Source organism: Mus caroli, unplaced genomic scaffold (assembly GCF_978045245.1).
Source record: "Mus caroli unplaced genomic scaffold, Mus_caroli_1 scaffold_4, whole genome shotgun sequence".
NCBI classification, from domain to species: Eukaryota; Metazoa; Chordata; class Mammalia; order Rodentia; family Muridae; genus Mus; species Mus caroli.
In genome coordinates, this window is record NW_028227259.1 from 55320471 (window position 1) to 55337428 (window position 16958).

Consider the following 16958-nt stretch of genomic DNA (forward strand, 5'->3'; position numbering starts at 1 on the left):
ATAAACATATAATCCCAATTTTTAAAGGTAACAATTATGAAATGTTTATTGTTTATAAAGACTGTCTCTCCTTGTATGTTTTTTGTATTCTTTCTGGAAACCTAACTTTAATTTTATAGATTTTCAAGAGAGCATGCACTTGACCCTCAATAAGTATTGTGAATAAATTGATCATTTTGAAATATTTTTATAGACTCTGTTATCAATAGATCATTTTTCTCCCCTTTAGGAATCAAACTGGATTGATAGTAAACAATTGCTTATTAAAATAGCTGCAATTGATAATGGGCTAGCATTTCCCTTTAAGCATCCTGATGAATGGCGAGCATGTAAGTATTTAGAGTTCTCCCAGGTAAGAAGGGTACAGAACTAACCAAAGTGGAAATAGCAAAGGGAATGAGACAGAGTGTCAATCACTGGGGCTCAATTCTAGCCCCTGGGGCTTGCAGGATACAAGGAGCGTGGGTCTTGTTATTGTTGGTGTACTTTCTTGGATGACCTTCTTTGGTTTGGGTTTTGGAACTAAGTTTGGTATCTCTGATTTCTAAGGTATTAACATAGGAATGGTCTACCACAATGTCTTGGTAGAGTTGTATGCTGATGTTTTGGGTTTCATTGCTTTAGCAAGATTCAGACCTCCGTGCCACTTCCGTGATGGTTAGTCACCCTTCCTGTCTCTCCTGCTGCTGCAGAGAAATCGTTTTTGATACATTTGGAGCCAGTTTTGGAACTTTTTTGTATGTTTTTGTTTTGTTTTTCAAGACAGGGTTTCTCTGTGTAACCCTGACTATCCTGGAAATCCCTCTGTAGGACCTGACTGGCCACACACTCAAGAGATCCACCTGCCTCTGCCTTCCAAGTGCTGGGATTAAAGGCCTGGGTGACCACTGCCTGACTAATGGGATATTTTTGTTGTATTTTAAATTGTCCACGTCTTGAATTTCTCCTCTTCTTTGAACTCCTCATCCTCCTTTTCTTCCCCCTCTTCTTTCTTTCTTTTTTTTTAATTAATTTATTTATTTATTATTAGGTAATTTCCTCAATTACATTTCCAATGCTATCCAAAAAGTCCCCAATACACTCCCCCCCCCAGTCCCCCCACCCACCCACCCCCACCCCTTGGCCCTGGCATTCCCCTGTACTGGGGCATATAAAGTTGGCAAGTCCAATGGGCCTCTCTTTCCAGTGATGGCCTACTAGGCCATCTTTTGATACAAATGCAGCTAGAGACAAGAGCTCCGGGGTACTGGTTAGTTCATAATAATGATCCACCTATGGGGTTGCAGTTCCCTTCAGCTCCTTGGGTACTTTCTCTAGCTCCTCCATTGGGGGCCCTGTGATCCATCCAGTAGCTGACTGTGAGCATCCACTTCTGTGTTTGCTAGGCCCCGGCATTGTCTCACAAGAGACAGCTATATCTGGGTCCTTTCAGCAAAATCTTGTTAGTGTATGCAATGGTGTCAGCGTTTGGAAGCTGATTATGGGATGGATCCCTGGATATGGCGGTCTTTAGATGGTCCATCCTTTCTTCACAGCTCCAAACTTTATCTCTGTAACTCTTTCCATGGGTGTTTTGTTCCCAATTCCAAGAAGGGGCACAGTGTCCACACTTTGGTCTTCGTTCTTCTTGAGTTTCATGCGTTTAGCAAATTGTATCTTATATCTTGGGTATGCTAAGTTTTTGGGCTAATATCCACTTATCAGTGAGTACATATTGTGTGAGTTCCTTTGTGAACCCCCTCTTCTTCCTTAAGGTTTCCCTGTGTAGCCCTGGCTGGCCTGGAACTCACTCTGTAGGCAAGGCTAGCCTTGAACTCAGAGCTCCACTTGCCTCTGCCTGCAGAGTTCTGGGATTAAGATGGGTGCCACCACACCCAGCCAATCTTGGCATTTTCACAGCTCCCTTTAGTACTGTTTTCCAGTGTAGTGCGATATGAGTATGACCTTTGTGAACGTCTTTTCACACTGTTGGTAGTTTCTTTGTGATTATAAATATAATCAGTATAAAGGACTGTATTTGAAATATTGTGGGCGTAAAGTTCCCTCCTGCGCGTGCTCACCAACACTTGTTAGTTCTTAGTCCTAGAATGGCCTCACCTTGTTTCTGACTTAATTCCTTAGTTTTTCAAAGGCCATAACTGAATTTTTTTGTTTTTGTTTTTTTTTGTTTGTTTGTTTGTTTTTCGAGACAGGGTTTCTCTGTGTAGCCCTGGATGTCCTGGAACTCACTCTGTAGACCAGGCTGGCCTCGAACTCAGAAATCCGCCTGCCTCTGCCTCCCGAGTGCTGGGATTAAAGGCGTGCACCGCCATGCCCGGCTATAACTGATTTTTTTAAGTGAATTTCTTGTCTTTTGACTTTGTGTTTCATATGCAAAAGACCCAGTGTTTAATATTCTCAGGATCATTTGTGTAAAATGTAGTATGCTTTATTGTTCTTAATGGTTTTTGCATTTTTTTCTGCTGTGATGTTGCTACATCATCTTTTATTTTGTTAGCATTTACTAGTTGTTATTCTATACTTTTGGGGTTTTTTTATTGGATATTTTTTTATTTACATTTAAATGTTAATGTTATCCCCTTTCCTGGTTTCCCCTCTGGAAACCCCCTATCCCATCCTCCCTCCCCATTCTTCTATGAGGGTGCTCACCCACCCACTCACCCACTCGAGCCTCCCGCCTTGGTATTCTCCTACATTGGTGCATGGAGACTTCACAGGACCAAGGACCTCTCTTCCCATTGATGTCCAACAAGGCCATCCTCTGCTACATATTCCGCTGAAGCCATGGGTCCCTCCATGTGTACTCTTTAGTTGGGGGTTTTGTCCCTGGAAGCGGGGGGGGGGGGGGAAGAGGGGTTGGTTGAAAGTATTGTTCTTCCTATGGGGTTTTAATCCCCTTCAGCTCCTTCAGTCCTTTCTCTAACTCCTCAATTGGGGACCCCATGCTCAGTCCAATGGTTGGCTGCAAGCATCCGCCTCTGTATTTGCCAGGCTCTGAAAGAGCCCCTCATGAGACAGCTATATTAGGCTCCTATACTTTTGTTTTTAACTCCCACCATTCTGTTTTAGGTATATGACATAAAGCATCAGCTAATTTCTTCTAACCCTGTCTGAGTCTCTTAATAGGTAGCTAAAAGTTTTGGTGAATTTGGAGTAAATTCTGATTTGCCTTTCTTTTCCTGTGTTTTGTGGAACTTATGTGAAATGTCCGTGGTTGCATTTTATTTTCCCACTAGTCATTGGAAACCTATATGCAAATTGGCTTTTTAAAGTGATAGGTTTATAACGTTCCCATAAAACATCTGGGAAGTTTTGCCAAACATGCGTTTGGGGAACGAGGGTCTGGAGCTTACAGAAGAATTGGTATTAAGGGTGTAGGGATGTCTTAGCTGTCATCTTTATAGTGAAAGCCATGCCTTTATTTACTGTCATCCAGGGAAATCATGGAGAACAAACATCATTGCCTAATACAATGCCAGGAGCATAAATACTCAATAAAAGATTGATGAGTGCCCAATGAGTGAAGGGAAAGGGGGACTAGTAGAGTCTTAGGAACAGTAACATAAAAAGAAGGCAGAAAAAGCCAGCAGAGATGGGGAGTACCTTCCTTACAAGACAGAAAGAGAACTAAGAGAGTGGTAGCTAGCCACGAGGCCACAATGGAAGAACTTCATAAAGGGGATGAGATGCGGCACATCTCTGAGGCTAAGTAGCCTGACTACACTTGGGCTGTGCGAGAGAGGCAGGCCTAGAGGTACTGGAGAGAGTGGGTGGTCATAGCAGAAGTTGAAGAACCAGGATTGGAAGCAGAAAGAGACAAAGAATAAGGGCCTTTTAAATGAAATTGTTAAGAGAATGGAGAGGAAAAATAGCTTAGAGGAACATGGGCCATACACAAAAAGCAGAGTTTAAGTCTCACACCCCAGGGGAAGATGTGGATAGAAATAAAGGAGGACCCTAAGGGCAGCTAACTTATCTCATTGCTGTGACCAGATGCTTGACTGAAGCAATATAAGGGGGAAGGAATTTATTCTGTCTCATGGTTAAGGGAACACAGTCCATCTGTAATAGGGAGTGGATAGTGGAGGAGACATTAAAAGCATGAGGCAGGTCTGTGAGTACATGGTGGTGCTTCTATGATCCAGGATCCGAGAGGCAGAAGTAAGTGGATCTCTGAGTTCAAGGCCAGCCTGGTGTGTATAACATGTTCTAGGATAGGTAGGCCTATAATAAGAAACTTTGGTGGGGGAGGAGGCAGGAGCATGAGGTAGATCCTTTACCCTTTAACCATTTAATTTAACTGTAATTCCCTAGCTCTACGCCTGTAGCCCCACAGCTGCTGTTGAAGCCCTATGTCCAGAAGGTTCCACGGCTTCTCAAACATCATCACATACCAAACACATGATGTTGGGAGGGGTATTTCACATTCATCCGGTTGGTGATTCCGGAATCTTCCTGTGTCTCCTCCTAATTAGTGTCTACTATTTAGTAGATTAGTAGATTCCACTGATCTATTAATCTTCCTAGTCTAGTGCTAAACTACTTCCTAGTTGTAGGCTCATAAAGGATTTTTTTTAATCCTCTAGAGCCATTTATCTACTTCCTAATTTAAGTTTTGGAACATTCTCTGTGTTCCTTAACTCCTGATCATGTGTAGCTGTGGAAGACAGGGGACCTCACCCACGGGACTTGACTGGGTGTGGGATCCATTTCAGGTCCCACCACTTTCTTAACCCCAAACATGATGTGTTCTGATAGGGGGTTTGAGATTGGGCTGTTTGAATTGGGCTCATTTTCAGATCCCACCTCTTTATTGTGTGAAGCTCAGAAACAGAGCAGGTCCGGACCAGACCTTCCCGTCTCTCGGCGTCCTGACTGGCGTCTGAGCCTGGAGTCTGAAGAGCTTGCCTTGTCAAGGATGATCGTGTTCCATGAGTTTCTTTTTCCTGTGTTTGGGAGAAGCTGGGGATTATAGGAAAGAACGAGATACATGTGAGGCTCAACCAGCTGCTACTCACTACTCATTAGCATGTCTTTTCTTACTAGATCCATTTCACTGGGCTTGGCTTCCTCAAGCAAAGGTTCCTTTTTCTGAAGAGACTCGAAACTTGATTCTACCCTATATTTCTGACATGAACTTTGTACAAGACTTGTGTGAAGATCTTTATGAACTTTTTAAGGTAAACATTTCATTTCAACTGTGTTTCAGCTTCACAGGTATACATTTATTGTTTCCACGATAAAATTTGACTTTTTCTTTTTCTTTCTGGGGTGCTAGGGATTGCACTGAGGGTCAGTGAGGGTTTGACCCCTGAGCTCATCCTCAGCCCTCGGGTCGTTTCGAATGGCCAATAGGACTATAGGGCAGACTGCTTGCTGGGAGAAGGGACCACAGGCTAGGCCCCTCAGGCAGTGCCCAAATCTTCCTCAGCTTGGGGCCTAGAAGTCTGAGGTCGGGCTGGGGGCGTAGCCAGCTTCCAAGAGGCTTTCTTCTAGTCCATTCTCCATTGCCTTCTCATTCATTACATCGCATGTGCTGTTGCTTCTAAGGGAATCGGCCCCATTCCTGGGAGGCACACCTTCATGTCTTGATGGCCACTCAGAGACCTCCTGTCCAAATTCTGTAACATCATAAGCCTTTTCCCATAATAAACACCATGCTTTCTTATTTTTATATTTAACTCTAAACATATAACATCCTTCACTATTTTTATCATCTAACTATTGGTGAAATTTATGTTGAGAAAAATCAAGTTCGTTGCCCAAATTTGAACTGTAAATAGAGATCTGTTTTATATCAGCATTTAAAAAATATTATTTATCTTTTTAGTATATGGATGTTTAGTCTGCATGGGAATCTGTGTCCTCTGGTAGGGTATGGGGGGTAGCACAGAGACTGGAAGAGGCCAAAAGAAGATTGTGAACAGCCATGTTGGTGCTAGGACTCAAACTGCCAGTGCAGCCAGTGTTCTCAACTGCTGAGTCATCTCTCCAGCCCTAATTTGATTTTCATTTAGTACCAATACCCACTCTTGGCTGCAGATGGACACATATATACATAGTTCTTGAGGAAAAACTAGGCAAACATTTTTCCATACGTTAATCTTTGCAATATTTAATTTTGATTGTCAAAGAAAATTCAGTCTTTAAAAATAGGCTGCATTAAACCTCATTTGCTTACTTGTGCTAATAGCATGATATGGCACAATAGAGAGGGATTAGCAATTTTGTTTTTATTATACATAAGTAAAGTTGTATTTACTGAGTATTAAATCAAGACTTTTTTTCAAGTTGGACTTTTTTTTTTTTTACTAAATTACTCTCTAAATTGTAATGAATGTTTTGTGACCTGATTGGAATTAAATCTTATAAAAGGCCTAAACTCATTGACTCATATTAAATTCTTTCTGGATATAAGCAAATAAAATTTCTCTTGTTTTGGGCCTTTCCAAAACTGCATCAGATTAAAGCAGTCTTTTCCCATGTTTTCAATAGGGAAGCTTTCTTGTGGCCTTATTCACTGTGTGGAAAGGTTTGTTGGTTTTAAAGTTTGGTACTTGCTTTAAAGGAGTTGATGCTGGGGACTCTGCTAACCTCTCCTCCTTCTGTAACAGACTGACAAAGGATTTGACAGAGCTGCTTTTGAAAATCAGATGTCTGTGATGAGAGGCCAGGTAGGTCACTGTTTGCTGTTGTTTGTTGAGACAGTTACCAACTTTGCCCACTGTGACATAGTGTGGCTCCTAGGACTACCTGGGATGCTGCACCTAGATAGCTCAGGCGATGTTGCCGAGGTTGGTTTAAGTAGGATTGCATCTCTATTGCCCTATAAATTAGCTATTTCCCCTTGTGTGTTGTTTATTTAGCCAGTTGTTTGCTCAAAGTAATTGCCTTCTGCCCCTTTAAGTACTCCACATGGAATCCAGCTTGCACAGTGTGTGCAGGCAAATATTCTCCCACTGAACGGCACTCCACTCAGCCCCGCTCAGCCCCATTTTGCTGACTGTTTTCTGTGTTCCTATGTTTTTCTTCCTCAGAGACACTTGCGTGAATATTTCCATTCCACATTCTTTTGCCAGTAGGTCATTTTCCATGTGGAACACAGGCAGCTTTTCTAGAGCAATCTGTGAGGTTGCGTGCCCACAGTGAGAACTACGGGATTTAGCTCAGTCTTTGCATGCTCGCTCCCTCAGCACGTGGGCCTGAGGTAACGTCCTAGGTCTGCTGCGGGGCCTAACGCCCATGCTCACGCACAAGCAATGGCGCCTGCTTCAGCTGATTTCCAGAAGGAAGATTTCAGATGAAAACTGGTGTAGTGACTCCAAACTAATGTCCTCATCCTAAAAGCTTATATTCAATGTAACAGAGCTATTTGATACTGTGGTGTGGTGTCAAAGATGAGTCTAAGTTCTGCACTGACTATTGTATTATAGATAGTGGCATAATGGTAGCTGTAATTCATCAGATTTTTACAGATGTAGCTAGTAAGAGAGCCAGAGTGCAGAGGTCCTTAAGAGCTAGGGCGTGAATCCCTGTGGGAGAGATCGCAGCAGTTAGGAGCTTAAAGTTAAAGAAGAGCTGTGATAGAATGGACATAATTGAAGGGGAATGCTTACCCTGGGCTGCTTCTGTGTGTACTCTCTGAAACTGTGTGAGGTTTTATGTTTGTGTGTGTGTTGAGTGAGGGACAGGGAGGCCTCAGTCTCAGCAGCAGGATCCCTAATGGTAAAGAGGCTGTGGAGAGGTGAGGCACGACAGTCTTGCCTGTGTCCTTCACAGCTGAGCCAGGGGCCAGGGAGCCTAGCTAGGAAGCTGCCATGTCAGCAGAAGGGGGAGGGGGACCAGGGCTTAGACAGCAGAGGGTTGTCCTCCCCAGATGGATTGGGACCACAGGCTCAGGTAAGGAAGAATTAAGGCCTGATTTGATTTTTTTGCTTGAGACAAATTAACTTGGCATATGAGTGAGGTTCATCTTCTAGACTTCTGTCCCTGAGCGTAAAGAACAGTCTGCTCTTATCCTCTGGAGATCTGTCCAAAGTTCTCAAGCAGACACCTGAAACCAAGCACTGGGGACAAATAAACCATGATGAAATCTGATCAGTAGTGACAGTAAGAAAATGAAATAATTATAACAATATGCTGAAACTTACAAATTGCCTGGTTTTTTAAATTTTCCTTTCAAGAAATTTAAACTGAGGTTGACTGTGATAGGTAGCTGAAACCCATAGATAAGAGGGGACTTTTGTGTGCTTATTTTAGGGGTGTCATTTTAAATTAAAATTGTTATATACAATCTTGTAAGTTTCTTTTATGGATTGAAGGTCACACAAGAGAAATTAAAAATAATAATAGTGCCGGGCGGTGGTGGCGCACGCCTTTAATCCCAGCACTCGGGAGGCAGAGGCAGGCGGATTTCTGAGTTCGAGGCCAGCCTGGTCTACAAAGTGAGTTCCAGGACAGCCAGGGCTATACAGAGAAACCCTGTCTCGAAAAACCAAAAAAAAAAAAAAATAATAATAATAATAGTAATAACGACAACCACCCAACCTACCTGCCTGAGAAGGTGATGACATTGAATCCATAAGAGCTAGCTATTAGAAAAATAGGTGCAGTAGAGCTGTGCCTTACAGCGTGTGGTCGTAACCCCAGTGCTCCGGAGTCTGAGGCAGAGGCAGAAGGGTCCTCGGTTCAAGATCTGTATGGACCACATAGCAGGATCTTCTCTCTAAGAGAGAGAGAAAGGGAGAGAAGTGAAGGAGAGAGTGAGAGAGAGAGAGAGAGAGAAGGGGGTTACAGGACAAGTCAGGATATGAAGAAATAAAAGAACAAAATGGTAGTGTTTGACCACATAATTTCATTTGATATACTAATTTTACTTCTTACATGTATGTCTGTTGATATTTGTACACAGGCACATATGTATGCATGCATGCAGAAGCCTGAGTTAAACATGAGATCTCTTCCTTGATGTTTTCCTCCTTACATACTGAGACTGGTCCTGTGCTTGCCCCCCGAGCCTGGCTGGCCAGCTTGCTTTGGGGCTCTCCTGCCTGTCTCTGCTTTTCTTGCATGTGAAGTGGGCTGTGAGCCTACCCTGCTTTATATGGATTCTGGGACTCCAGTCTCTGTCTGGCCCTCATGCTTGCATGGCAAGCACGTTAGCCAGTGAACCATCTCTCAGACTCAGTTTTCTCATTTTAATTTGATTTTGAGCTTTCTGATGGCCAAAAAGCATATGTCTTTTGACCATGGACCTGGTTGCGTAGCTCTCTAATGTTAGCTTTTTTAAAATAAAACTGTCCTAGGAAGGAATTGGTCTTTCTTTTAAACCAAATTTCTACTAGGAAATGGTGCTTATCAATACCAACAAAATAACCTTGACTTTATGTGTTCTACACAGAGCACCATCATTTCCATCACTTCCCCGAGCTAAGGAGCCTGTGCTGTTTCTGTCAGCTCGTTCCCTCTCCTGAGCTTTTTGTTTTGTTTTGTTTTGTTTTGTTTTGTTTTGTTTTTGTCTTCTGGTTTTATGTTTGTGTTTGTTTGTTTGTTGAGACAGTCTTTCTATGTAGCTCTTATTGTCTTGTAACTCATTATTTAGGCCAGACTGGCCTTGAACCTACAGGAGATCCACCAGCCTCTGCCTCCTGGAACGATGGCAAAGTACAAATCACATAACCAAACTAGCAGGGGGGCGGGGCAGGCATGGTGGGAGGGTTAGGTGTGGTGGCACACTTCTTTATTTCTAGCAGACACAGGCAGATCTCTCTGACTTTGAGGCCAGCCTGGCTGGACTACATAACAAGTTCCAGGACAGCCAGGGCTACCTAGTGAGACTGTCTCAGAATAAAAAAGGGGATTCTTGGGGTCAAACCTTATATCTGGGCTAAATCCTCTGGTCCCCACATGTTGGAAGGAGAGAACTGACTTTTGCAGGTTGTCCTCTGACCTCCAGTACATCCCTGTAGTAGTGCACACATGATAAATAAACTAAAATTAAAAAAAAAAAAGTTGCTGGGCTTGATGGCACACGCCTTTAATCCCAGCACTTGGGAGGCAGAGACAGGCAGATTTCTGAGTTCTAGGCCAGCCTGGTCTACAAAGTGAGTTCCAGGACAGCCAGGGCTACACAGAGAAACCCTGTCTCAATAAACCAAAAAAAAAAAAAAAGTTGGTTTTAAAATCAACATGTTAGCTGGGCGTGGTGGCGCACGCCTTTAGTCCCAGCACTCGGGAGGCAGAGGCAGGCAGATTTCTGAGTTCGAGGCCAGCCTGGTCTACAAAGTGAGTTCCAGGACAGCCAGGGCTATACAGAGAAACCCTGTCTCGAAAAACCAAAAAAAAAAAAAAAAAAAAAAAATCAACATGTTGACTACTGTGAGGTTAAGCAGAAGTATGTGTGGTTTTACGTTAGGAGTGTAGTGACTTTGTTAGCTGAACTGTGAAGATCTGTGAAGAAAGCAGTCATTGCAGCTGTCTGCCTTTACCATTACTGAGACCTTACCGGGCACCATATCAGTATCCAAGTCTAGTTTTTCCTTTTGTCTGAAGCATTCGTTCCATTTTTAAAAAACATAACTCGCAGGCTGGTGAGATGGCTTGGAGAGTAGGGGTACTTGCTGCCAAACCTGATGGCCCAAGTACAATTCTTGGAACCTATGTGGTAGAAAGGACCAACTCCCTCAAGTTGTCTTCTAGTTTCCACATGTATGCCATGACACATATGTACACACACATATGTACACACACACACACACACACACTAAATGAAAGTGTTTAAAATACTTCTCTTGCCGGGCATGGTGGCACACGCCTTTAATCCCAGCACTCGGGAGGCAGAGGCAGGCGGATTTCTGTTTTGTTTTGTTTTTGTTTTTGTTTTTGTTTTTTTGAGACAGGGTTTCTCTGTGTAGCCCTGGCTGTCCTGGAACTCACTTTGTAGACCAGGCTGGCCTCGAACTCAGAAATCCGCCTGCCTCTGCCTCCCGAGTGCTGGGATTAAAGGCGTGCGCCACCACGCCCGGCCCAGGCGGATTTCTGAGTTCGAGGCCAGCCTGGTCTACAAAGTGAGTTCCAGGACAGCCAGGGCTATACAGAGAAACCCTGTCTCGAAACACCAAAATAAATAAAATAAATAAAAAAATAAAATACTTCTCTTGGATTTATGCATATAGTATAGGTTTGCATACCAGCTGAGCAGGGAGAAGAGCAGGTGGTGAGTCTGGGTGAGATTGGTTGGAGGTAGGGAGGCACCGCTCACAGAGGTGGTGTGTGCCACAGTGCTTTGCAGTTGGAGGTAGGGAGGCACTGCTCACAGAGGTGGTGTGCGCCACAGTGCTTTGCAGTTGGAGGTAGGGAGGCACTGCTCACAGAGGTGGTGTGCGCCACAGTGCTTTGCAGCCATTTGCTCACTGGCCTTCATTTCGGTAGTGGGTTCTTCTAGGGTGTGCATAGCTTTCCCTCCTGTTCAGTTCCTGTCCCGACACAGGGGAGGGGGCCACTCTGTAAAGGCACCTCTAGTAATAAATGCAAGACTACCCAGTGTCTTCTGAATTGCCAGGGAATACTAACAGTCAGACAGCAAGGATTGAATTCTTTCTGCTGCTACAGAGTCCAGCAATATCATGCATTACCTAAGATGGATTTGGATTAACATGCTTGGGACAGATTTTCGTTGCTTCTTTTCTTTTCTTTTTTTTTTTTTTTTAATATGTCTCCTTTTTATTCCCAAGAGCATTCGACTTTCTTTCTTTCTTTCTTTCTTTCTTTCTTTCTTTCTTTCTTTCTTTCTTTCTTTCTCTTTTTTCGAGACAGGATTTCTCTGTGTAGCCCTCAGCTGTCCTGGAACTCACTCTGTTAGACCAGGCTGGCCTCGAACTCAGAAATCCGCCCGCCTCTGCCTCCCGAGTGCTGGGATTAAAGGCATGCGCCACTGCCCGGTGTTGCTTGTTTTCTTAAGATTAGGTTTATTTGTGTAGCCCTGGCTGTCCTGGAACTGTGTAGAGCAGGCTGGCCTTGGACTAGAGTTCCACCTGCCTCTGCCCCCTTAGTGCTGGGATTAAAGTGGCAGTGCACACCAATTGGAATAGAATTTTTAAAAACCCAAGTTTATTAGAAGAAACTAGTCAGAACTCTTTTCTATAGTTATGGCGGCCCACATTTTTAGGTTCATGATAAGGACAGTGCTTACAAATGTAAATTTTGTAAGTTGTTACATGATAGCCTAAGAACATTGTAAAATATAATCTAAGTAAATTGCTAGTAATGACTTATTTCCCCAATACATTAAATAGTTGAAATAGCCGAATAGTTGAACATCAGAACATTCTGCAGTCGTTTAAAATTCCAGTTGGTAAAAAAACGATTTTGTTTTATTCTGATCCTGTGTATCCATGTGTATTTAAGTATATATACGTATGGTCCGTATTTACAGCACTTACTCCAGATTAACGAGAGGCTCTTGTCTTTCCACAGATCTTAAACCTCACTCAGGCACTGAGAGATGGGAAGAGTCCTATGCAGCTAGCACAGATGCCATGTGTGATCGTGGAGTGCAGCAAAAGTGGTAGCCAGGGCCGTGTGGTACACCTGGGCAGCTCCTTCACCCAGACGGTCCACTGCAGGAAGCCGTTCTTTTCCTCCTGGTAGCAGATGTAAGGGGAACACCTGTGTGGTGTTACTGTGCTGATAAAATATTACAGTGATGTAAAGCTGCTGCTGAGAGCACCAGTCGCCAGAACCTCAAATAATTCAAGTCTTTAAATATATAGAAAATAATACTATATTTTGAATGTAATCAAAAGTTTACGATTTTTTGTCCAAATATTCTATTTCAGGGAAGAAGTGCTATTATCTCCGATATTGTATTTTTATAGAAACATTGTATTTTATGTTGTTATTACTTTAAAAAGTAACTTCGTGGTTTACACATGCTAGCATGACTGTAGTTGTATGGAATTCCTGTATTGACTTTGAATACAGGAACATTTTTGTATACTTTTTAAACACGAGAAGAATCTTCTTGCATTCATTCCAAAAGACTTGAGGATGGCCAGGCCAGAAACTGCTCATGTAGGCTCCCAACGGAGGAGCCAGTGGAGAGCGGACAGTGAGGGTAAAGCAACTTTACCTTCAGTTTAAAAGCTGCTGTTTTAAAACTGGAATCAAGTGCCCAAAGGTGGTCATTACCGCGAACCTGAAAGTTAGGTTCTGCCTAAGTGACAGATGACTACAGTAAGTTTTGAATTTTGATATATTTGTTGATGAATTATTCTGTTTTAGTGAAGGGGGAAAAAAAATCTAAAGGCATCTCCCCTCCTTTTTAAAAACAAGAAATAACTGAGAATTGAATGGAATAATATGAAATTAAGGTAGATCTCCAGTATTTTAAAATTACAATATTGTCCAAAAAAATTCTTGGTTTTTTTTTCTCATATGGGATCAAATAATTTAAAATTAGTACTTCAAAACACTAATCTCAATCCGTTCTGAGCTGTAGTCGGTATGGAACATCACTTCAAAGAAAGCCATCCCCTCAAGTGTATGCTGAAGTCAGGAACACAGTGCTCAGACACGCCTGCGGCACCTGGAGGCTGATCTCACCATTCACTTTAGGTTGCTGTCGTAGGGTTTTTTTATTGAGCTATTTTTATATGAGAAGGTGGTTATATCCAGGTGGTTAAATTAAGGTGTGGCAGCCACCATCTCTCACATCCTTACCGGACGGACGGAGCCTTGGTGCAGGTAAGGAATGAGATAGCACTGCCCTGAGGAGTCCGTTGGAGACTCGTCCTCCGACCTCTTCTGACCCACCTCCCATGAGCTGGGGTTTGAGATAATGGCAACCTGACTGGAGGAGCCAACTATACCAGCACCTGCTGGGAAACACTAGTCACCGATTTGTGCCTTTCTAGGATGTCTTCTGCAGTGGAGCGCATACTTGCCTCTGCTGTGGTACGGCTTTCACAAAGGATTTTTTTTTCATTGTTTTGAAAATTGCTATATTAATTTTTATAACAGAGAACCTAGTAAATTGCTACTGTTTATAGTCTAAAATTGAAATAGTTAAAGACTATTTTTAAACATCTGACCATGTTAAAATAGTTGGGGTATTTAAAAATTACAAGTAAAAGTACTTACGCTGTACTTTGTAAGCATTCATGAACTTAATTCTTATTTAAATAGTGAGGAGTTTTTTAATGAGCATATTTATATCGTCAAATATGATAAACAAAAGGAATAAAAGTCATTGTCTTGAAGCTCCATTGTTCTGTGTATTGAATGTTTAGAATGCTTCTGGTTATGTTATAAACGAGAGGTAACTCACGGTGAAAGGGTTGTTCTGACTTACCTGTGGGGTGGGAAGGCATGGACACCAGAAATGGAGGCACTTGGTCACACCACATCCACAAGAAGGAGGCAAAGACTGGGCAGGACGAGGGCTGAGTTAGAAAACAACAAAAACAAAAAGCAAAAACCTCACGGCCTGTCCTTGTGACCCTCCTCAAGACCCACCCCAGTGATGCTTCTCATGACCCACCCCTCTTTGGGGACGAAGTATTGACACACACAATCTCTGAAGGGAACATTGCACATTAGATCACTGGGCCACTGAACTGCATCCTGAGGGGCCTGCCTTTGCACTGTGGTAAACTGGAGACACGTTAATGAAACCGGTGCCATTCTTTGTAAGTAAGAGTACTGCGCTAGTAAGCAAAACCTCACTGAGAACAAAGCATGCTTTAGTGAGGCTACAACATCGCCTGGGTCTAAATGTGACAGGCAAGCAGCTCCCAGATTTCATGCAGCCAGCCGCTTTCCTGGGCAGCCAGCCGCTTTCCTGGGCAGTTGCCCAGATATGGGCAAGATTCTGAAGTACTATTCAACCTTTACATCTGTGGTAGCTTGAATGCAATTAGCCCCATAGACCCTTAGGAGTGACACTTTTAGGTGTGGCTTATTGGAGGAGGTGTGGCCTTGTTAGAGGAAGTCTATCACTGTGAGGGTGAGCTTTGGGGTCGACCATGCTCAAGCTCTGACCAGTGTCTCACACAACTGTAAACTAGCCCCAGTTAAACATTTTACCTCTATGAGAATTGCCTTGATCCTGGTATCTCTCCACAGCAATGGAACCCAAACTACAACATCCTGTTTTCAGTCAATCAGAAGGTGACAGAAACTTGATGGTCCTAAGAACCTCTGATAGTGTCATTGTCTCAGATGGAAAAGGGTCATTAAACCAGTCAGGAAAAGCTTGCCTGGCCTTCAGTTGGTAGCTTGGCAGCTGGCAGAGGAATCTGGAGAGAGGAGCAAGGAAGGATGCCTAGTCTACATGACTAGGAGGAATCGCACTGGACCGAAACCATCTCAATAATAAGCAAGTCCTGGCAGGTGAAAAGGTTTCAGTGTTGATAAGACAGGTTGCCAGTGCTGATGAGACAGCCCGATTCTCCCTGACAAAGGAAGCATTGTAGTAAACAGAGGAGAGAGCCCCAACCATGAAGCTGAGAAATAGTCCTGGCCCACACTCATTCCCTGCACAGGAAGCTTGAAAACAAGATCAGTAGGAAACTTTACCTCAGTTAAACGTTGACTACAACTTTCAATATGGCCCTCAGAAAGCACAAGGTAATGATCTCATGATGACTTTCCCACAGACAATGAGAACATCACCGACTGAGCAGGGAAGCTGAACACACAGTCGTCTGGGTTTGGGGGAATGTATTCCCATGCTTCCCAGATTGGTCTCCACCCTGTGCATTCAGTGATCCGAATCGTTCAGGCTCCCCAGTAGCTAGGTCCATAGTTGTACATAGCACCACATCTAGTTCAATCTAATGCTTAAAAAATGTTGTGCCAGGGAAATGTTAGTGATCCCCCAAAACACACACAGGAGCCAATCTGATGCAACTCACAGCAGGGTCTTTATTCTATTCAAGCTAGCTCGCCCCACCCCCCAAGGCACCACCTTCATGCAAGATGGTTTTGGTGGTGGGGGGAGCCCCAAATGTCTATTGGGGCAAGGCTTTATAGTAAGCAGCAAGCAGAGAATGCATGTGCAAGCATCTACTAAAGCTGCTGTGCCCTTTAACATAATTGGCTGGTGCTGGGAGTCATATCATAAACTTCTGCTCCCCTCTGCATTGGTGGTCGTTAGGCAAGGGGTGGGCCTGTAACCTGGGGTGCAGGTTTGTTGTGGGAATAATCAGGAGACACTGGTCTTGTTGGGGGGTGTAACCTGGAAACTCTGCTCTTGTTAGGGATTAGCCTAGAGACTAGAGCTAAGCTCAGGTTCTATTGGGGGTGGGGGGGCAACTTGGAAACTAATGCTAGATACCGGCCTGCTAGTCTCCCTAAGTTTAAACGTAGGTCAGGTTCTCTAAAATGGAGCCTGAATTTAAAAGCTTTGGCATCTCAAAAGCATAGCTAAAGGAATTATAAGAAGCCAAAGACAGACCATCATTACATTAAAATTAGACCTTAAGGAAGTGGGTAAGCCACAGAGGCAAGCTTTCAATACCTGTGAACTGACAGAGCTCAAAGGAAATCCTGGCGATAAAGACCTGTTTCAGAAATAAAACAGACCATGAGCAAATAGACTTCGCAAGAGACCAGAGCAAAACCATCACGGTGAGTGTTGATTCAGAGCTCTACATTTCCCTCTTGCAAGTCTTGTCAGGTTTCAGTGAAATAAGCACTAGCCCCACGTGTTCCTTTGTGGAGGCTCGGAGAATCCGTTCCCTTTTAGCCTAGACCACTCATTCCTTATCTGGAGTCGGTCACCATCCTTTACTGTTTTTGTGGCATTCAGACTTGAGCCTAGAGTCTTACGCACACTAGGCAGGTTCTTTTCCATGAGCTGTTTTCAACACCTATTTTATTTTATTTTATTTTATTTTATTTTATTTTATTTTGTTTTAGAATCTCACTGAGTGGTGTTGCAGGATATTTGATCACAC

At 43.3% G+C, this 16958-nt stretch overlaps 1 protein-coding gene across 2 annotated transcripts in view; it reads left to right on the plus strand.

Annotated features, from left to right (window-relative positions):
- Pi4k2b (phosphatidylinositol 4-kinase type 2 beta) overlaps positions 1 to 14258 on the plus strand; it is a 29454-nt gene extending 15196 nt beyond the window's left edge. For both annotated transcript variants that reach the window (XM_021163786.3, XM_085836693.1), the window contains 4 exons: positions 230 to 329; positions 5047 to 5180; positions 6615 to 6674; positions 12475 to 14258. In XM_021163786.3, the coding sequence (XP_021019445.1) occupies positions 230 to 329; positions 5047 to 5180; positions 6615 to 6674; positions 12475 to 12648 (468 nt within the window). In that variant the 3' untranslated portion in view covers positions 12649 to 14258. The remainder of the gene's footprint in view (positions 1 to 229; positions 330 to 5046; positions 5181 to 6614; positions 6675 to 12474) is intronic.
- Positions 14259 to 16958: the final 2700 nt, after the last annotated feature.